Source organism: Terrapene carolina, unplaced genomic scaffold (assembly GCF_002925995.2).
Source record: "Terrapene carolina triunguis isolate 2854851 unplaced genomic scaffold, T_m_triunguis-2.0 Scaffold262, whole genome shotgun sequence".
Classification (NCBI taxonomy): Eukaryota; Metazoa; Chordata; order Testudines; family Emydidae; genus Terrapene; species Terrapene triunguis.
The window spans coordinates 2,368,408-2,391,501 of record NW_020664613.1 but is presented as its reverse complement, the minus strand read 5'-3'; the positions used below and the strand labels follow the sequence as shown (position 1 = coordinate 2,391,501).

The 23,094-nt window shown below is 39.3% G+C and overlaps 1 protein-coding gene across 3 annotated transcripts in view; it reads right to left on the bottom strand.

The window, feature by feature from the left end:
• Positions 1-8,900: 8,900 nt before the first annotated feature.
• The window catches only part of EPRS (glutamyl-prolyl-tRNA synthetase), a 60,237-nt gene continuing 46,043 nt past the window's right edge, over positions 8,901-23,094 (bottom strand). For all 3 annotated transcript variants that reach the window (XM_026657687.2, XM_026657688.2, XM_026657689.2), the window contains 7 exons: positions 21,872-22,027; positions 21,542-21,739; positions 20,905-21,078; positions 15,729-15,889; positions 14,287-14,365; positions 10,030-10,094; positions 8,901-9,269 (listed from right to left, as the gene is read on the bottom strand). In XM_026657687.2, coding sequence (XP_026513472.1) covers positions 9,119-9,269; positions 10,030-10,094; positions 14,287-14,365; positions 15,729-15,889; positions 20,905-21,078; positions 21,542-21,739; positions 21,872-22,027 — 984 coding nt within the window. In that variant the 3' untranslated portion in view covers positions 8,901-9,118. The remainder of the gene's footprint in view (positions 9,270-10,029; positions 10,095-14,286; positions 14,366-15,728; positions 15,890-20,904; positions 21,079-21,541; positions 21,740-21,871; positions 22,028-23,094) is intronic.

Genomic DNA, 23,094 nt, shown 5'->3' with positions numbered 1-23,094 from the left:
TTGGAGCAGGAACAATTGTTTTGTTCTATGTTTGCGCAGCGCCTAGGACTCCATGGTAATACTCTTGGTAATCACAATATAAACAGAATGTTCATTGGAAAGAGAGAGATTTAAATAGAAAATCCATATTTCTCTCCCAATTTGTACATCATGCCTCTTACTAGCTCTTTTTGAGTCTCCTACATCTGCTGTAACAAACAGCACCTCTGAAATAAGCTCTGGTAAAACAAATTGCAGACTTTTAAAAAACATTTCTTTTAACTATTTAATAAATTGGTAGGCTTAGAATTCTCCTCTTACCATTAGTCAGTCCTCTATATTGACATACAAACCCTAAACACTTCTCAGACGTGCCTTGGACAAAAACTATTACAGCTTTGTTGCAGTATTTACAATTATCCCTGCTTGCTCACTGGTGATAACCTCAGAGATGCTGAGCATTCAGAGTTCTCAATTAAGCCAGTGGGTAATCAGCATCTCTCAGGCTCAGGCACTGACTTTCTGATAAATCTGGACAATTCATCTCTCAATAGGACAATGATAGACCCTGATTCCAATTTGGTAACAGAAAAAAAGAGAATTTTCCCCACTTGCTCATTGCTTGATAGCTTACCAAAGGTCAAGTACATAATTGGGACACCATTTACTTGAGACATGTATTAGGAAACAGATGTGGTGATAGAAGCCTTGTAAAATGAGCATTAATATTTATCAGCTCAGGCACACAATCTACTCCCCACCATTACCAAAATTATGGTGAAAAAATTAATATTTTACTTGCTCATCACAAAGAAATGGCAAGTGGTCACCAGGCTAATTGTCAAATAGTGCTTTGGAAGGCTGGTTCTCGACAGTCTAGAAAGTGCATTAGCTTATTTACCTGTTTCAGTGTCTTCTTGGACAACGGATGCCTCACAGTAACAGCAGTCCATAAAGACAACATAGTTAAGCACATTGAAGAATAGACCTACAAGTCCAACAATGAGGACAATCAGTGCCTCTTCAGTCTTCTGTGGATTGAGATACCTTTTAATTGCCTCAATTAGGATGCTGAACATCAGAGCAGTGGCAAAGATGGAATTGCCAAAGGCACCTACCACATCTGCCCGGGGGAAGCCAAACGTGCTCTTTTTGTGCCACCTAATGCGGCTGAACCGGACGCCGAGTAAACCGATAACCATGGAGATAAAGTGAGATAGGACGGCAAAAGCATCAGAAGCTAGAGACAGGGAATTACCAATGTACGCTACTGATATCTCCACCACAAAAAGCACAAGGCTCACAGCGCACATTAAAATGAGCCGGCTGCTTCTTCCTGAGTAACGTCCCATTTCTGTACTCTCTCTTATCCTGGGGTTAGTCTTGTCTCTACAAAAAGGAGCAGAAGAGTTAGCGGCTACAGCTCTGCAACTCCTCCTTTTACCTCAGTGCTACTCACGTTTGGAAGTCACTTTTATAAGATGCACTAAAACAATAAAATCAGTTTAAAGGGCAGTTTAGCAACAGCTAATCATGTGACGGCTGCTGCAATGCTCTATCTCCACTCCTCTAATATGCCACTCTATGGGGATTGTTTTCATTTATTACAAATAAAATGAGGGGAAGAGACACACCAGACTGAACCCCAATACCAAGAGCATCTTTAGCTAGCTGCCACCACCAGTATCATAGCTTTCAAGCATGAGGGAGGACCAAATATAGGACCACAAGAACCATTGGTGGAGCAGAAAGTTTTAAATGATGAGATGAACCTTTATTAGAAAGGTGAGAGAAAATTTTATTATTAAGCTGTTCCTGTTACCAACCATTTATAGTATTATCTATGTGTCTGTGGAATAGAGGTAATTTGAGGTCTGTAGTGTGGGACAGCTAAATACAGTTGGTTATGAACAGAGTGAATATACCATGCCAGAGGGCTGTTAGAGATGAAGACATTCTCCAAAAGCCAAGTTTTCACAAAGGACTTAGTTGAGCCCCGATTTTTGCATACACACATTTCAAGGATTAACACCTGCATGTGCAGATGGGAAATTCTAACAATTACATGCACAGGTATTAATCCTCAAAAACTGTGTACTTGGAGGCCACTTTCTACAGATTTGGCCCCCAAATGTACAAGCTGAGTATTAATAGAAACCAGAATTGTAGGCACTGGGAGTTATTTTCTGCTTATAAACCTCTCACCAACTAGAAGAGAAGGGATGTAGGAATCCTGGGGCCAACCCTAGTTCTAAATCAAAATAACCTGTGCCTGGAGAACGGGAAGCCTTTCAACGGGTCCCCCTTTTGAATTCTCATTGCAAATGCGTGTCCCTGTATGCACTCAGCTCAATGATTCCTGTAAAGAAAATAAAGCAGCCAGAAGTATGCTAAGTGACAGACATAAAAGAAGACAACATGCCTGCCCTGAAGATTTTATAATCCTTTTTTTAAAAACTTCAATTGCCCATCTGTGTACATATGAGTTTAGTCATGAGATAAGGGAGGAAGGGAACAGCATGCAGTACAGTCAAATATGGTTCAGACAACAATAATGTTGGATGGTTAATGACCAGGGCGTGCCATTGCAGGCATGCATTTTGACTGAGGTGAATTATCTTGCAGTCAGAAAGTTCATCTCCAGTTCCCATCTATCATTTTCTGCTCATGTTGAGGGATATGTGAAATATCTATTTTGTTTAACCCCAACATTTGTAGGTATTTAACAGAACCCACCACCAGGATTAACATTTCTTACTGATCATTCCACCACTGAATCGTACCAACTTCTGGCTTTTGCTGTTCACCTGTCACTCTGTTCCAGGGTCTATGGTGCATTTAGTTTTCCTCCACTTCCCAAAGTTCTCATCAACCCTTTGGACAGCTACCCTAGTGTTCTATGTACCTGAAAATAATGTTTATATTGCTGTTATTCATTGGTTGATCCATTCACATTTCAGTTCCCTCATGAGTTAAGCTTTGTAACTATTTACATTCCCATTGGTACATTTCCATCTAGAGCTGGTTCATTACAAGTACTACCCTGCACCCTGCTCAGTACCTGGTTGAACTAATTACGAAACTGATACCCATGATTAATTACTGCTAAAGTTTGTTTTACATCATCTGTTTCCAAACATTACTTCTCGCATTCTAGCTGTATTTGCAGTGTGCTGTTTCTTCTAGTAAAGCACAATAATGCTTTACTACACAGACGAAATTTCACAGTGGGATTTTGAAAAAGCACTCAGCTTGATTTCCTTGGGAGCAGAGTTAGGCCAAAGCTGAGTGCTTTAGAAAATCCCACCCTGAGGTGTCAGTAGTTAGTGATGGACCTAAAGCAAGACCTAGATTTGAACAGATCACCTGAAATCTCTAAATAAAATTGAACTTGCTATCAAAATAGTTACTTCCTTTCTCTAATCCTGGGCATTCTGTCACTTTAGCAGTGAGAGACTGTGGGACAGCTGGTCTTAAAGTGATTGCTGTATTTATCTGGAAAGTATTGGATAAGGGGGAAAAAACCTAGAAGTTGTTATTTTACTTGGTTTTTGGCAAAGATATAATCTGTTTTGGAACTTGTGCAAAATACTGTAAGTGAAGTTTCCAAACAGTGAGACAAAATAGAGAATATTCATGCTACAATATTCACAGCATCTCCTCGTTCTTCTCTTAAGAGCCTAGATACTGGTTTGACGGCTCTTTCTGAATTAGGCAGAAGTCCTAGAGCTTTATTAAAAAACAGACAAACATGAAATCTATACCACATAACTGAACCGAGCAGAGAAATGCTCAAGTCATTTGGAGCCCCAAAGAAGAGAGTGGGAAAGTTATGGGATGGGATACTAGCACCCTTCTAATATGCTCACTCTCTTACTGGGATAAGCAATTGCTGTTGAATACAGTGCATAAGCTATAAGGGAGTGCTTGTAGCTGACCCACAACTAGTTCTGAACTTGGCTGCTGTCCCAGCCATCCTCTCTCCAAGAGGCTTTGGCTCATTCCAGTGAGTACACTGAAATTTGTTTCTCCTGTGGTTTTTCCATTGTTTTCTTTTCCCTGTGGTTCATTATTATATGATGCTGGGCACTGTGAAAGTGTATTTCGCTCTACAACCTCAGAAATCTACATTTAATTTTCTTTGGTATTATCAGAACGGATCAAGACAGACACAGGGTATCCAGGCTTGGATAGTCAGAGCAGAGGAAAGAGTTAGGTATTTAATACAGAATGGCATGGTGTTTCTGGGAGAACTTTCAGGAGGGAGAGAGAGACACACAACACAACTCCGCTTGCGGGAGGCTTCCCTTTAACTTAAGAGGTTCTTACTGTGGCTGCAGGAGACACACAGCGAGCTCAGCAAGAGGGAAATGGGGACACCATTGATCAACCAGTGAAGGTTGGACTCCAAAACACAAGAATTTGCATCAGCCACCCATTGCCAGAAGACTATAATCTACTTGCCTCATATTTCTATTATCTGTTCCTTTCATGGGGTTGATATTTGTGATGTACAATTCATAAGCATGATCCGCTCATTGCTGAAGGGTTTACCTCTGAGCCTTTCATGATGAATCTCCATGTCCTTTCCAAAAATAGGTATTATTCCCGTTCAAGTACAGAAAAGCTAAGTTACTCTGAACCAAAAAGGAAAGCCTGCAACGGGATGAAGACTACTTTGAGTGAGGATCCACCATGTTCTATGAAAAACCTTTTAGCTAACGCCGTAACTGGCCTTATGCTTTTTGTTTTGCCTTCAGGTGCCAGGGAGCTGGAACACTTCTAGAAGTTTGAATCATTGCAGCAAGCTGTGCATCATGGACAGAGAGTTTACCAGGGGCCCAGCTTCCTGAACTAAAGCGGATGTTGGTTTAATTGACCATGTTTCATGCTTAATTAGTTTGATTTACCATGTTTCATTAAGGATTCTCTCAGGGAATGAACTGATTTTACAGTCATCACTATGTTGCACAACAGAATATGTTATAGCAACAAGTCAGGATAGGACTCCGATCCACCTACCCCAGAAGCAGCCCCTTGAATTAAAGGCATCTCTCCAGCCGCAGATAGCAAATTAGATCCTATGACAGTCAAGTTTTCTGATTCTGTCCAGTAGGTGATGGGTGATACACAGACATGACTGTATTTCTCTCATCAACCCACCACAGTATTTTACTGATTGTCTATGGTTAGGGTTGCTTCAGTTTTTTTAAGTGATCAGAAATTCCATTATAAGGGAAGACAATATCATTTCATCGGCCTTAGTGGGATCTCTTGTTTCTGGTTATTCTTTACGTGTCTGGATTTACCATTTTTAAAAGGTAGAAGAGTTTGCAGATTTGCATGCCAGTAGTGTGTCAAATTCATACTAACAGGATGGGAACGGTCTCTCCATAAAGTGTTACAGAACAGTTCAAGTGGTGCTTCCAGATGTACAACTTTGTTTCTGCAGTACGGAAGAAGACCCTCTCTCCCCTTCCGTCAGTGACGAGCACTGCAGAGAAGTCATCACTTCAAACGCTGCTATAATTGGGAAGAAAGAAGTGCACGAAAACTGACTCTTGTGAAAAAGACTGGGTTCTTCCTGACTCATCATGTTTTCATAGCAAACCTATGGCAGATTGAGAGCAGCTCAGCTCTAAGAACAATGCCTTCAACGTATTTTGTTTATTCTCATCTCTGATCAAAATAACTGAATGCATGCTCCCCCTTTAATCAAAATAATTGATAAACTGTTTCACATCTATGAGATCACTAAAAACGGTGGGCAGAACCAAGGAAAGGCAACCCGGATGCAGCTTCCATATTTTAGAACATCTTCTAACATTTGAACGAAACTTTAGGGCCAATACCCTGGGGCACTTCAGCAGGAGCTGAGGATGTTCAGCAACTTGCTGGTACATGTTCTTACTAATGTAACTTTTGCTATATTTGATCTTTCCTGTGTTGTTCTTCTGTCTCACTTGTCACCTGATGGTTATGGGCAGCTGTGCTTCTCAATCTCTGCAAGATTGTGCACTTTGGTTCCACTGCTAACATGCCCTTCCAATCCCCATCCCCACCTCTGGCAACCCCCTCCCCCCCCCGGGATTTCTGAAAGTCCTTGGAAGATAAACTGTAGCTTCTTCCACTGTTCCTATATTGGGGGGATTCTCCAGTACTTTTAGAGCTCCGCCCTTTATGCTGCTTCAGCACCTTTACCCAGCATCGAGTGGCCAGAGTGGGGATAACAATTTCACCCCTGATATCAAATTGATGGGAGGATGAGAAAAGTCAATTCGCTGGGGCATCTAAGGACACCTATAATGCAAAACACTCAACCTCAGCGGAGTCGTCATTACTCGTGTCTCCACAGCAACCAGTATAACAAGTTAAACAACTAGTTTAACAGAAAAGGTTGGACATAAAGAGGATTTATCCCCAGAAATCTTTAGCGCCAGGAGAAATAAAAGGTGCTACCAGGGATGATTCTTCTATATTACTATGCCACATTGATCCAGTCACAAAAGAGAAATTGCTTTGATCTCAGCTAAAAAATTGTATGCTTTGTGAATAGGTTTCAATTGCCAATAAGTACTGTCATATATTGCAGTCTGATGTGATACCTGATCCTCCTCTTTTCTGTATTTGAAAAGATAGTATCTTCTCTCCCACTAATCCCATGTATATCAATTTTATATTCTGCTCTTAGGCGCTTTATTTTCATGCTATTCAAAAAATTGGCAGAACCTCAGCCTAAGCTCCACCACAGAGGCTGATAGTTGAAAGCAGAAACAGTGCTAACCAGACAAGCTATTAATGGATGTATAACACAGTATTTAGAATTTGATCTAAAAATCCAGTTTCCATATACATTAGTTTGAGTCCAGTATCATAATCAAATGGCAAGTTTTAAAACAAACATAATTAGAGCTTTATAATGTGACAGGCACTATGTCCTCATATGCATCTATTCTATAAGAGTGGGGACTTCCTGATTCAAATTGGAGCCTCTGGGCACTACAGCAATAAATATTACTGGGTAGATTCCTGCAGGGCAACACAGATATGAATTGTTGCATATGTCAAGATGAAATGCAACTTTAAAAATGATTCAACATAGAACATCCACAGTTATGTCAGATAGGGTTGTTGTTTTTTTTGCAGAGGGGGAGGGATTTTGGAAACGAGATAGATACAAACACGTCAAAGAGCATAAGACAACCATTGACTGACAGGGATTAGGAAGAAACTTTGTTCTGAGCAGTTTACTCTACAATTGTCCACAACCCCCTCCCCCCCAAAAAAACCAACAAACTTGCCCTGAAACCTGGTACTGACCACTATCAGAGACAATACTACACTAGATGTACCACTGATTTGATCTGACATTGCAATTACCATGTTCACTTGAAAACTACTTACTGTATATGTATTTCTAGCCAATCCATTTTTAACACAAATAAGTACCCCATATCCCAATGATGCATGAAGCAGCACATGCCATCACCATCTCCTGATTGCTGTAATTCTGCAAAAAACAAAACCATGGGACTTGATTTCAAAGTTTTATCAGCACAATTTTCTCTTGAGCTGAGAACTTGTCAGATGTACTTGAAAGAGAATTTTCCCACTGTTTGAAATAGTATGGAAGAAACTGTAATTGGTACATACATGTGCTTCTAGGAGGTTCAATAATACAGTGAGAAACCTGGCTGGTCTCCCATTAAAAAAGTCATTGTATTGTACTCAGTCATTCTGAATAAGAAAGACTAAATCATGGATTCACATGAAGTGAAAATAGCATTTCACTACCTTTTGAAAAGCTGAGGCGGCTATAAAAGTTTGGGGATAAGGCTCTAAGTGAGTTTTGCATCTAAGATTCCCAGAGTTCACATTTTTATGCATGAGAAACAACCCCAATCAATTTGGAACCCGGGAGACACATGCAGGAGACAAGCCTGTGGGAGGGTAAAACTCCAGTTGAAGTTTGCTGAGTTTCTGTCTGATTCTCCCTCCAGGATGCTTGGTTTGGAAGCCAAGGCTGCCAAGGATTCACAGGAATGCAATGGACGAGCCCACTGAGCCTCTGCCATCTGAACTGCTCACAATGGTTCTTGTGAGCCATGTTGCCATTGGCTAATTCCTCCCTCCCTCCCTCTGATATATTAGAGCCCTATGGTGAAGGGAAGGTGCACAGGAAACTGGTGCGAGAAGCAGTAAATGCCAAGTGGATTTTCACTCAGAGGTGTCAGAGCAGGGAGCATCTCGCTGGCTCCACCCACTCGTCACACCGAAGGATTGAACTCCAACCAACTTAAGACTGGAGATGCGGCTTTCGTGATCTCCAGAGCAACACGCTGTGGAGGTGGGGCGTCATCCAATTACTCTGGTTTGGGGGCTTTTCTGACCCATGTTACTCCCTCTCTGCTTCATTCAAAGGACTTATACATGGGAGAGAGGAATGGAGGTAAAAAACAGGATATTTGTGAGGGAACTTGCCAAAATATAAACATGACAAAATATTCAACACTCAATACCATTGCATCTTCAAAGCACTTTACAAGGGTTAACATTCGTCAACCCTTGCAATACCAATGAGAGACAAGTAAACATCGCCAGTTTAGAGATTGAGGAACAGAAACGAAGTGGCTTGTTCAAAGCCAGGCACCTAGTAGGTTAGTGGCAAGCATGGTTTAGAATTCCTAGCTCCCAGCCCTTTGCTATAACTAAACCGTATCACTGTAAAATATACAAACACTCCATGGTGCAGAATAGTTTTAACCATTACCCTGGTTTAGTTACATCTTCTACAACACTTCAGGTTTTTCCCTCACAAATCTGTGTTGTGTGTACATGAAAGCACACTCACCCCCCACAACCAAAAGAGAAACCAAGCAATCTTTCCACAAAACACACAAAAAAAAGACAGAACCACGCTATAGCTCACAATACGTATTTATTATTAGAGATGTTTACAGAAAATTCTGAGCAATACTGCTAGTCTAAGACTGACGACTGGGTTTTTTTTATGGTTTCTTATGGCTTTGTTTTTTGAATTATTTAAAAAGTCACAAAACTGATAAGATCTGGGGAGATTTCAGTCTTATTAAAAAAAGTTGAGTTCAGAGATAAGGAACAAGGTGTTTTCGCTAGTAACTTAGTAACTACGACCAAACAGGGTGTAGAACTTGGCGGGGTTCTTGCCACAGACACATTTCGCTCCACGCTGCAGCTCGCAGAGAGGTTTGAAAGGGATGCAGAGACTTTTTGCTCCCATGGACGGGGCGCCAGGCTCAAGATCTTGATCCCTGAAATAGAAAACAAATTTAATATTCTTAATTTCCAAAAGATTTACAAAAAAGAAATCTCACACACAGTGAATACTTCATTGGGTAAAAACTTTGGGGCTAAGGGAGTAATAATGCCTTGTCTTGTAGTACAAGATAAGACCCAAGAGTGAGAATCCTATGCGGAGGGTCTTCTAAAGCAGTGATACTCAGACCGAGGCTCACGAGCCACAAGTGGATCTTAAATGTGCCTCCTGTGGGTCTTTGCAGCACATGATATTAAAACATTGTGTGATTTAATTATTAACCAATCAGGATGTTTTTACTACATTATTAACCAGGCTGTCCCTAGCCTTTGTTTGCCAGAAGCTGGGAATGGGCGACAGGGGATGGATCACTTGATGATTACCTGTTCTGTTCATTCCCTCTGAAGCACCTGGCATTGGCCACTCCTTGAAGACAGGATACTGGGCTAAATGGACCTTTGGTCTGACCCAGTATGGCTGTTCTTATATTCTAACCAATTGTAGTTGATAAAACAACAATACTCGGTCAGCCATTTTGCTGTGAGAATAATTTATAGTAATATAGTAAATGAAACTATGAATTCAAACTACTGTGGCTCTTTTTGATAATGATGATTGCTAATTCTGCTCCTGAACCACTGAGGTCTGAGTATCACTGCTCTAAAGAAACGTTACTTTCATGTTGTTTTATACTCAGATACCCAACTTGAAAGTTAAATGTAAGTTCTCTTAAATTCAACAGTTACATCGTTTACCTGGCAGTAGTTTTCTTGATCCAGTCCTCACACTCCATTTCCCCACAAAAGGGAATCTGCACAATCTGAAATGGAAGAAAGATGCAGAGTTTATACAGTTAAAGCAAACAGGCATTATTTTAGGAGAGACTCCCAAACCCTACCATTATAGGTCTAACACTTCAGACATTGAAGACCAGATTTTTGATAGTGCTCAGCTCCCACAACAAGAATCAGATTTTCAAAAGAGCACAGTGGGAGTGGTTGAATGCGGAGCACTTTTGACAATCTGGCTGCATAATCATGGCTAAATGAGCTGGTAGGTGGAAAGTTCTTCTGAAAGTCTGACATCCTTTTATTGTAAAGCAGAATAGTTTACCTGCAGTCTAAAAACTCAGTTTACAAAGTTAGCTCATAGAATCAAAGAAATGTAGGACTGCAAAGGACCTGGAGAGGTGATCTAGTCCAGCCCCCTGCCCCATTCTAAACAGGAAAGGTTCAGCTTAATGATAACCACAATCAAAGGTAAAATTAACACAGCTCAAAAGGGTTTTTATAGCTTTTTCCATCCTGAAAATATACAGCGACAGTTGCCCCTTTGTAGTGAAATGCAGTAGAACTCTAGTGTAAACTCACAATAGAATTTGAAGAGTGATGGTTGCTAGCTTATTAGAAATTTAGCAACAGGATATTTTAACTTCTATGAAAAGGTGTCAAAAAATTCCCCCCTCCTAGCTCTGGATATCCAGGGTATTTATTTATTTTTTTTTAAAGAAAAAAAAATCTCTATTGGATTACAGAGCAACACATATTTACATACTTTAAAGAAATGCTTTCCCAATGAAGTTTCCCATTATAATTTTTAGGAACAGTGCTATACATTCATATTTTCTGAGGAATAACATTATGAAGGGACTCATTTCAGTATTTTCATTAAGGTAAAGAGAACTGTCACCAGCATGTTTTCTTCTTACATAAGCACTAAGAATGAACATCGGATATACAAGACAAGATATTAAGCACTTAGGCAGTACAAGATGCAGTAAGGATATTGTTAAATCATTTTTAACCACTTCAGCCCACTTAAATTGTTCAGTATTTTTAAACTTAATCGGACAGCAAATTTCTGTTTCAGAGGTCTAACTGTTCTAGGTTTTCCAGGGATGTTTCACTCAATTTCTTCACTTCATGTATTTTAACAGTAGAAGTTAGGAAGTGTTACTGTAAAGCCAAGAAGACTATTTTAAAAAGATTATGGAAAACCGAGGCAAAGACAACAGCTGAAAGTGAGTTGCTAAAATGTCAAAAAGTCTTAAGTGCACATTTGCTCCACAAATTCCTGTTATTTCCCGCCCCCCAGAAGCCTAAATAAATTTGTTGTGCTGTGTTATGCTACAAGAAACTTTTTCCTCTTTGGACAAAACTCTCATATAGTCTTTGGGGAAATAAAAATGTATATTAGCTTTCATTTTCTACAATTTGGAGGAGGGACTAGTAAGTGTCTAATGTTAGTGCCTAATATCTGTGCTTGTATTAATCTTTCTGGTTTGCTAAATGTGGGTTTTGTTTAAGTGCTGTTGTAGATCGTTCATGCAGCTTTCATTAAACTTTGCATGTAGTTATTACTTAAGACACAAAAGCAAAGAAGTCCACATCTCAAAGACTTTATGGTTTAACGGGTTAATCACACCAATACAGGAAGACATGGGAAATTAGCTTGGGAAATCTCCTTTTAGACTGTGGTCAATGCAACGTAGTGAAGAGAGATTTGAATAAGAGGGTTTCCATGAAAAATTACTACTTTTATATACGTTACCTGCTTTGTACAATAATATACAAAAAAGGACACAAACATTCATATATACACATGAGATGAAGTGCCTGAAACTTTTATTCTTCAGATCCGGGTACTCAGATAAGCGCTTGTAACTTCAGAGGTGGAACGTTTACTTTTCCAAATCAAAGATGTTCACTACACTGTATTTTCCATGTCATAAAGTGCAACTAGTTTAGATGTTTTATTTACAAGTTTCAAATCTATGATCTAGTACTATCCCAGATGCAGAGCTAGCTAGGTTAGTAATTTCTCATGGTGCTCTCCAGCATCTGCTTCTGAATAAGTGTAGGGAGGTGGGGTGGTCACGGTTGGACATTGCTCCCTTCCCAGATCATCTTCACAGAAGTAAGAGTTATTGTGATTTGGAGCTTTGAGGTGGGAGGAAATGTCAGGAGATCCTGGAAAACCTTAATCCATAATGAGAGTTTGCTCACGATACAATCATAGTTTTTATGTATTTGTTTTAAGCTGCAGTTTTGCTTTTTATGAATTTTTTCCTTAGCTTACTTTGTAACTAAGTCTGTAGTATAGACATAGCCTATGTCGTCAAAACGTACGTCACAGAAGGGTGTGAATATTCCACCCCTCTAAGCAACATAAATTACACCAACATAAGCGTTCGTGTGCACAGTGCTGTGTCGGCGGGAGAGCGTCTCCTGTAGACATAGCTACTGCCACTCGCGGAGGTGGAGTTTTTTTTATGCTGACGGGAGAGCTCTCCCCCGTCAGCATAGAGTGTCTTCACCAGATGTGCTGCAGCTGTATTGGACAGCTATGCCGCACCGGGCTGTAAATTAGACATATCCTAAGTTTACCACATCTCCCAACATTTTAGGAAAGCCTGTGTTTTTCACATCTCTCCTTTGTTCTGTAGGCCACCAGAGGCCGAGGGTAGTTTTTAAAAACATAAATTACATCAATAATAAAATCGTCGTGTTTATTTGTGGGACAAAGAGGTCCTTTATACCTAACATCAGGTAGGCCAAGCCGGCTTTGGAAAGGGTTTGCATTAGTGAAATGTTACTTCAGAACCAGCAGGCTGGGCGCAAAAATCTTTTTGAGAAGGTCCAAAATAACTTGACGTATATCTAGCTTCTGGGGTGATGGTAAGTCAGATTTTTTTTTTTTTTTTACCACCATGTTTTGGGGGCAGAAATATATCCCAATCAAGGTGCTAGTTCCTGTACTGACACACAGAGTCAGTCTCTTTGAAGAGTTTACAATCTAATTTAAGACAATATGCAAATGAATTTATGAGACACAAATTACAGGAAAAAAGAATCGGGGGTGGATGGCGGTAAAAGTAATGCATGAGTAGGCTAATAATTTTATTTTTTTCTATTCAACATAAATCCCACTGGCCCTATACCTATCCCCTAAAGGACATGTTCAGCAAGAGTGTATGGTCATTTTAAGAGTAGAGCCAACTTGGCACCCCACATTTTTTTAACAATCATTTTTTCTTTTGTATTATTTCTCAGTTGCAGTCTTTCACCAATAGGGAAGCTTAGTTGTTAACTAGATGGAGTCTTCAAGAACATTTATTCAAATGTTTTCACATGCTGGGGGATCTGGGTAATAGAACTTCAGGGATAGGATCTCCTTAAGTCAATCAATGGTAGTTCAATGTGCACCTCAAGGGAAGAATAAAATATTTCTTAAACATTAAAAATACAGTCTTAATCGCTGATCTAGACTTCAATTGCTCCATCAAAACTTAAATTTTTCATAAGTTGCTAGTGCCCTTATCAGCGAATTTAATATAACTCAGCCCTGTTACATTATCAGTTATTCTGATGATCAATCTTAATTCCTTGATGCCCAGCACCTGTCAATGCACTCAATGGCTTCTGATGAGGTTAGAAAGGCCAGTTTTCTTTGATGCAAGTAGTACGTACTTTGGACTCACAGAATGCAGTTATGATGTCCGAAATTTTTGTTTTAAACTATTTGTAGGGGAACAATTATAGTATTTTATCTTAATCTGAATAAAAGATACCTGTATTAAGATCTGCTATGGTCACTTCCTGCTGAAAAAGCAGTACCCTCATTTTAAATAAATGATGCCATTTGATAACAGGTATATAAAGTTGCCCTCAGGGGCCTTGTCACCGCTAATGCCTGAACATAACACTTTAAAGACTAGCAGTGTGGAAAATTTTAATCAAAACTGTGCTTCAGTATAGAAGATGAGAACCGTAACTATTGTAGCATTTGGGAAAGTTACAGTTTGCTGCCAACCTCTACATGAAAAGTTCCCAATGTGTGAGCAAATTTGATTAAACCACCAAGCACCCTTTCAAACAGTAATAATGCATTTATTTAGGCTGTGAAAGCATCTGATCTCCAACTGGCGTGTAATGGATAGGAAAATGTGTGTCCTGTTTTAACAATGTTGAAAGACACTTATTCAGACTTCAGTATATTCGGAACCACCTTACCTTTCCTGCTTCAAGTTCTTTTTGAAAGTCTTCCATAGTATTGGCCACCACCATATGATTTGTTAGGTCTTCAAAAGCTCTAAGACAAGAAAAGAAATTTAGTAAAGACAGACATGAGTATTCATCTTCTAAATGAAGTTACCATCTGAACCAACTGTGCTGAGCCACCAAACACCAAATTACAAGAGAAAAAAGTACAACTACGGAAGAAACTTCTTAATCGGGATATTCTTTGACAGCTTTTGTTCCCAAAAGAACAAATTCTGATCAATTAAAAGACATCTCTCTCTTCAGGCTGTTGCAGTTCCATCACCCTATTAGACAAGCCCAAAGGGTTGGGAGATGGCACTACTATTTGGTTTGCAACTGAGGTTATTGTCTGAGTGAGTACAGCAGGGGCAGCTGCAATATGCTCAGCCTATACAGCTGGTGTGAAAAGAACAAAATACTAGCCAAGAACAAGCAGGACAGCATATCATATGTTTTCAGCATGTACCACGGTGTGGAGGGAACGAAAACTCTGGCAGAATCAGCAGGAGATGAAGCCACAGAAAAATTAAGCATCACCACCAGATCACCTCAGAGATGCGCCAGTTAAGTTGATTTCCTGGTTAAGACTGCTGTAATTGAGAGGAGGGTACTATAATAATGCTTGAAAGCTAAACCTAACTATTGGGGAAATCAAATCTCATTTACCTCTTTGGTTAGATAATTTTCTGACATTCAAATACCTTAGTCAACTGATACTCCAAATATAAACAGGTTTATATCAAGGATGACCTTATAATGTCTTCAAATCAGAATAGCAGGACTGTCTTTACCACATTTGACAACCCTGGGCCTCACATATACAGGCCTCAAGAATATGAAAATCATATTCTTATGCATCACCTTATTACAGAGATTTGCAATACGTAGTAACTACGGATACAATTTTCAAAAGGGCCTAAGTGATTTAAGAGCCTAGGTACCAGTGAAAGTCAATATGATGTAGGTGCCAAAGTGTCACTCATTTTTGAAAATGGAACTTGGGTGCTTTTGAAAATTGTACCGTAGAGCTAGACGTAAACACCAATATTATCAAAGAATTTTGGATTTTTGAACACTACCATCCTACATAGTACCACCGCATCAAAAAAGTACTGGGGGTTCATTTTTAGATGTCAGTACCATATGGATATTGGCGGAAGCTAAACTTGAAGATCTCAACTTGAAGGGTTGCTAACATTTGAAAATTCTATTTCACAGGCACATTTGGGAAACTTTTTGTGACAATCAGAATGAGCTTCTCAGACCGAACAATGAAATAGTGCACAGAGAAGACTTGTCTTGATGACTTTCTCCACAGTTAAATCTAAATGAGATGAAGAAATCTCTTCATTAAATAAAATAAAGTCATTTCAGTCACAAATGCCATATGCTTTATTCCCTTGTAGACTAACCTGTTGTAAAGGTTAGCATGGATCTCCTCTAAAACGTGTCTGAGTTTATCCTCTGCCTCATGTTCAGCGAAGGTCATCTTCTGTCCTGTGTCTCTTCTGACAGCTACAAACTGGCCGTTCTTCATATCTCGTGGTCCCACTTCAAGCCTGATGGGAACACCCTACAAGCAAAAATAATGCAATACAAAATTAGTGAAAACTGCAGAACCAGTCACTCTCAAAAGAGTATAGTTCATCCATTAAGATGCTTTTTTCAGTATGGATTCACTTGACACATGATTTTTATTTCTCTTTGTCTCGCTCTCAGACAATCATACGATTAACAAGAGAACTGTTTTGCTGTCTTAATACTTGAAAAATTCAGGATTGGGGCAAACCTAAAGCTGTATTGATTCTGTTTCGCCTTACCATAATACTACTGCAAGGTTTTTATGAACTCGAATTACGCTCATTTTATACTCCTCCAATAGTGTTTGAAACAGGAAATAGAAATAGCCTTCTTTCATTTGGATGATTCCTTCCCAGATGACGCTATACATGTGAATAAAAGATGGCTACCTATGGGGAGTTCTATGGAAAAGCTCCCAATCTTTTGCACGTCTCCTGGACTTAAGGTATTTATTTTTACTTATGTGTTGAAGCACACTGTTCTTCTATGGACTGTTGAAATGGAAGTTACAAAGGACCTATAATAAATGAAGGGTCAAATTAAGAGTCCTTTTCCTTAAACAAAAAATAAAAAAACCAAAATGCTTTCAGTATGCTAAAATACATACAATATCCCTCCCAGCTAAGATCCCTAAACAATCTATTTAGATTTACATTTTCAGCAGCCAGTTGAGAGGGAATAATTTTTGTGGATGTGGCTATTTACTTAGCTAGCACAGGTGTTAGGCCTTTTCCTTTCTGAAAGAAATATAGATTCTCCCACAGCAAACAGAATGTTATTGTGTTCAAACAATGTTGTCACGATCAATAATGTAGTGTAATCACCACTTTGTTTTCAATTGCTGGAAGTTTGACCTCCTTGAGGGTAAAAGAAACTGAAAGAAAAGATGAGGATTAGAAAAACCTTTGCAAACCCATGCCCAGACTGGGTGACCAGTGATGATGGTGGGAAAGAGAATCTGGAAAAGAACTTTGTATATACTTGTTTATCCAAGCTCCTCTTTCACATGCAACCGTCCTTACCAGTGTGCTGCACCTAATGATTTTTTTTCAGGTGGCTGTTGATTTAAGTGTTTGTTATGTACACTGGCATGTCAACCATATTTAGACAGTTTAAAAACATGTTTTAGACACTATTCTAACATAGCTAGAACACAATTGACCTAATTACAGAGGATTGTTAAAATTACAATTAAATATAGCTTTACTAATTTATACCTAATATAACTTCAATAAATGATTTATTCTAATTTTGGCCTGGCACAGCATGTTTAAACTGTATTAGCACAAAGAGTTTTTAAAAAGGTTCTTGAAAACAGCTCCATTAAATGTTAATACTGATGATGGTAGAACACTTGAAGGCCTAAGAGAAGTTAATTTCATTATGTAATATTTCCATTGCTTCTTAAACCTTATGACAAAGGGCCTGTGACTTCTCATCTCCTTATACACACAGGCAGACCCCCAACTGTTTGTTCCCATTTGTGAGTTTTTATGGGTGTACTTGTAACTGCTGGAATTAGGAGTCTAGAGCAATAGTTTATTGCTTCCATCTCTAGCTAGCTGGATGTTTTATTGTAGGCACGTGCCATACATATGCTTTCATTTAGGAGAGGCCGTTCGCAGTTTCTTGTTCCCCGTAGAAATCCAATCAGTAGGCGAAATGCCAAAGAGAGTCTAGATCCTGACCATTTTAAAAACATTTTGTAAGACGCCTTTGTCCAGGCTTCCACTCGCTACAGGCTCTAGATGCTCCTGGTATTTGATCTACAGACTAGGTTTCACTACCTCTACTCCTTAGGGCTAGTAGTTTGATACTGATGGGTGACCTATTTTTAAGAGGGAAATGTTTACTTCTATTCCAAGCCAGATGTAAAGGTACTGAAATGCTATCAGCACCTGGCATCATATAAACTTGTAACAATAATATTGTTTTTTCCATTTACAAAATGGCATCAATGCCATTTGAGATTCCGGGAGAATACCCAGTATCTCCACCTCTGTTCTCAATTCCTTCCATATACCTACATTGCTCAGGCGTGTGAAAAATCCACACTCCTGAGTGATGTAATTATACCGAACTTAACCCTGCATGTAGACAGCACTATGTTGGTGGGAAAGCTTCTCCCAATGACACAGCTACCGCTTCTTGTGGAGGTGGAGTTATTAAACCAAAGGGAGAGCTCTCTCCCCTCGCCTTAGAGCATCTTCACCTGACGCACTGCAGCTGCGCCGATATAAATCTGTAGTGTAGATCTGCCTTAAGACTGATGCACCTCATTAGTAAGAGGCATGGAAGTGGTCACATGCAGAGTTTGACTTAATGAGGAGCAGTGCTCAGCAAGTGGACGCTATAAAGGGACTGAAGAAGCCACCATAGAAGCTACCGGCGACCTTCTCACAGACTGAAGTCTCTTTGCGGGAGTCTCACACACAGCTATTGTCAAAAAACTTTTCAGACTGAAAGGTCTTTAGGGCAGGAACTGTCTTCCAAAGTCTATATGGTGTCCAGTGCAACAGAGCAGCAAAGACACTTAGCACCTCTGGACACTACGTAATTATACAATATTAAACAAGTCAGCAAGTTGGCTTCCTCCAGAACCTCAGAAGTCTCACTTGGAATTTAAAACTAGATATAACCCTGTCCCCCCCCCCCCCCCGAAAAAAACCACACACACTTCCTTCCCAGTTTGTTCATGGTGAAAAGCACTTCTTACCTGTGAACTTAGTGGGGCTCAGCAAAATAAGTGCTGTTTTCCTGTAAATCACAGCCTTAACATCATACCATTTTCATATTGTAATATATTCTGACAAAGCAAAGTTTTCTCTAGGATAGCAAGCTAATGCACTGGGCTGTCTTCTCTGGATACTGATGTTGAAATTCTATCATACTTTCCAAACGAAAAGGAAGAGAGACTATCACCAAACAATTTGGTATAAGTAGCAGATCTATGTTTAAGAGGTGTCAGACTGGAATGGCATGAGTTTTGTAGAAGTCAAAAGAGGTCTATGAACAAAGTTGTGTGTGAAAGCTCACACAGTGCCTGCCCATACCACACCAGGCTCAAGTCAGCACAAATTCCCCTCAATTTTGTGAGCAAAAAATTAAAACACTTAAAAATAGATTTTTTTGGCTCCCGAGGACAGCGTTATATCGAGGTAGAGGTGTATTATAAAAGATGGTTGTAAGCCAAGGTAATAATCAACCCATTGCTTCTGTTGGACTCTCTAACAATTAACTGTTTATTATAACCTTAATCTATTAACCTTTAACACACTACTCAGAAATGGAGCTTTAGGATAAAGTGTGACATTTTCACTCTTTAGGTGCAATGGGAGATTTTTTTCAAGACTCTTTGGACTGCACAGGAGGCTTCTACATCATCTTATACTGAAGTTTGGCATTTGAACATTTACACAAACTTCCAACTCTGATGCCACAGAGCCCCATTTTGTCTTACTGTAATTTCTCATCACTTTCTGTATAGTGTAATGTACATCTTATTTAATCCCGTTCTTGATACTTGGTCTGCTTTATTCTCTTCACTTTTCAGATATCTTGTTTTAGATGCAGCTTCTCTGTTTTCCTGAGGACTGAAGCTACTTTCAACCATAGTATTTGAGTGATGAAGTAATTGCCTTTCTGATAAATAAAAAGTGTTCTTTATTTAGTGGTACCATGCAAGACCATCTTGTATTTTCCATTCTGCTCAACTAGGATATCAGTAGCTAGTGTTACTCTTGGCGGAATTTTGCACAACTGCCCAATGCAGAATCTTACAGAAATTAATGTTTTTTGCACAGAATTTTCTTTCCCCCCACAGAAATGGGCTGCAGTGCTGCTGGCTGTAACTAGGGGCCGCTGGACCCGGCAGAGCCCAGGTCACACATAGAAGAGACTGCCAGAGGAAAAAGGAGAGAGCTAGAGGGTTCAACAGCTGCAGTCCCCCTCACACCCTTAAGGAAGGAGGCAGCAGTGCAAAAGAAACTCTGTGCAAGCCTGGGACTCAGCATCAGGCTGTTTCTCCCTCTGGATCCTGGGGCTATGGGGGTAGGGGAGCAGGTGTCTGGGCTGGCGGGGGCCAGGGATGGGCTCAGGGAGGTGACGGGTGTCTGGGACAGAGGAGGCCCTGGGGCTGGGTTCGGTGGGGAGGGGGAGAGGGAGAAGCGGGGGGGAAGGACATTTGCGTGTCTGGGCTAGGGGTGGCCCTGTAGCTGGGCTTGGGGGTGGGGTGGGGGGGAGGACGTTTGGCTGTATTGGCTGGGGGGGGCCCCACAGTTGGGCTCAGGGGGGAGGATGTTTGGGTGTATTGGCTAGGGCTCGGGGGGGGGGGGGGGGGAGGTGTGAGTGTCTGGCTCCCCGGCTGGGCTCTTGAGGGGAGGGGGCAGAGAAGCAGGAACTGGGTTGTCGTAGGGGTTTCTTTAGCTCTCTACTTCTGGGGGAATTTTTATGTGTCTATATTGTTACAGACATACCTCCTGACAGGAATTTTGAAATAAATGACCAAAATAATTGAAACTGGCATGATTTTGTAGTGTTATTTTGATAAATAAAATTTGCAGATTTTAAAATAGTGTGCAAAATTTTGGGGGTTTTTTGGCGCAGAATTCCCCCAGGAGTATAGTGTGCTCCCACTCATCACAAATGTGCTTGGCATGAGATTTTTTCCCCCTCTCTTATTGACATAGGGTATGTATCTCTCTTCCTTAACATTACTTATACATCATTCTATGTGTGCATAGAGTCAAAATTCACGAGTTCAAGACATCTCTTGTCCAAGGTAATTATTTTTTCTGGGCGAGAATCTGCTGCCTCAGAAACTGCCTTTTTTCTTCAATTAGCTTTTACGCAATTTCAAGAAACACAAGTCACCAATAGTTGCGGCAATTCATGCTGTATCAACAATTGACCATTTTTCAATGGACTTTAGACAGAAAATATTTGCCTGCAGAGAATACAAAAAAGTCCACATGAACATACATTAAGATCTACTGAAAAGAAATTTACCTTAAGCTCCCAGTGATTGAACTTCCAACCAGGTGAATAGTTGTCTCTTAAGTCAGCACGTACGCGGACATTGACACGGAGCAGCCTTTTAAGATATTCATTACATTTCTTCATCAGTGCCTCTTTGTCCTCTTCAGAAAGAGAATTTGTGATGCCACAAGGAATAATTACAACCTGTGACATGACGCAAGTAAAAAGAAAAAGATACATACAGTAATGGAAAAAGTTGTTCCCAATTATTGTAATGTACCATACCAAAAATACCAAAAGAATCAACCTTAAAGTGTTGAGTTTAAGGATGTGGAATGTTCAAGGAAACAGTGTTGTGGTGCTAAATCCGGTTAACGTCTTTCGAAACCCCTATTTAAGAAACTTTTTCGCGAAGTATTACAAATAATCTAATTTTGGGTAGATAGACAAGCTATATCTTCTAAATTTTCTATCACAAGTAATATAACTCAAGAACCAACCTGATAACTCTTACTGACTTTACATTAAAAAGATTTCTTTTCATCAGGTACCCAATAAGAAATATTGATTAATCCCATTGCAAGACAGGAAAGGAAAAAAGGTGAGGTAATGTGATCGAGGTAAAGTTACGCCATCTGAACCAATTAGACAAGTCACTTTTACACACCTGAACACAAGCTACCCGAGGTGGTAGCACCAAGCCCATATTATCTCCATGGATCAATGTCATCACACCAATGGTCCGAGTTGAAATGCCCCAAGAGTTTTGATAGGCGAACTGTTTTTCTCCTGGTATCTTGGGATCTTCAAACACAATCTCAAACATTTTTGAAAAATTCTGCCCCAGATGGTGCGATGTTGCTCCCTGAAACAGACATATATAGAAGTCTTTGCTCAATAGAAATTTACACTGACTGCTAAGTATAAGGTCATGAACATTCCTTTTTGCTGTCCTTTCTTTCAAAAATAGTGAAAAAATGTGTGTATTAATATATACCTGGATAGCTCTTCCACTGGCAGATACATATGCTTCCACAGTGGTTGTATAATCTCCACCTGCAAACTTCTCTTTTTCAGTTTTTCTTCCTTTCACAATAGGTATTGCCAGGAATTCTTCATACACCCGAGCATACAGATCAAGAATCTGCAATACCTATGATTAAAACCTTTAAGTTACTTCAGTGATTTGGATTTACTGAGTTACTCTTCAAACATTTTCTAAATCCAAAATATTGCTGAATGGCATTAACTGGCCTACAACTGCATAAAAACCTGAACATCCTACTTGTCTTTTCTCTTCAAATAAAACTAAAGAGCAATGTTATTTTTTTTTTTACTCATTTTGAGGTTTTGTAGATGTTTTCTGTAAAACAAATATTTAAGCCTAGAAACCATTAAACAAAAAGGGTCATTATTAAAGAGGTGTCAGTCAGACTCCATATGTGATTAAGTGCAAAACAGAAGTCAAAACAGGGATTCAAACCTTGTTATATTTTAAGATATGGCATATAATCCGTTTGTGCACGCAATGTATAGTGAAAACTGAAAAGTGAATCTATTAACTAGTTTGTCAGTTATAATTAATTATAAGTTGACCCTTTAAGAAACTGAGAATCCTGTGCCACTCTTCTTTATATGCTAACTTCACAGACACTTCAAACTTTCCAGGTAGTTAAACCACACTGAGATGTCATGCCCATGATATACTTGAAAAAATAAAGTTGTGTAGGCCAGGAAGGATTGATTTAAAAATCAATAATTTTAATCATTACTTAAATCAGCAAGCAGGAAATCTTGATTAAAATAATCAATTTTAATTATTTTAGATTTGTACATTTTAGGCTTTTTTTCTAAAGAAAGATTGATAACCATTAAAACATGTTGATTTGAAACTACACAAAATTTGGTACTACTTTTTGCTAACCAGGAGTATACACTATATCAAAAACATTTAAGCAATTACATAGCCAAACTTTTTACTAGATTAAAATTTTTAATTGCCATTTGCGTCAAGACCAATTTGAATGGAAATTTAAATTCAATTAAAATGTACTAAAACAGCATTTTAAGTTTTTTTTTATTAAATAAAACTACCTTAAATATGCTGGATACATAAGAAAAAAGTTTATCAACTGATAACTGATTTATTAAACAAAGGAAGATATATTATCTGTAGTTAGTGATCTGAACTTATTATTTCTTGTCACCCAGGCCTTCAAG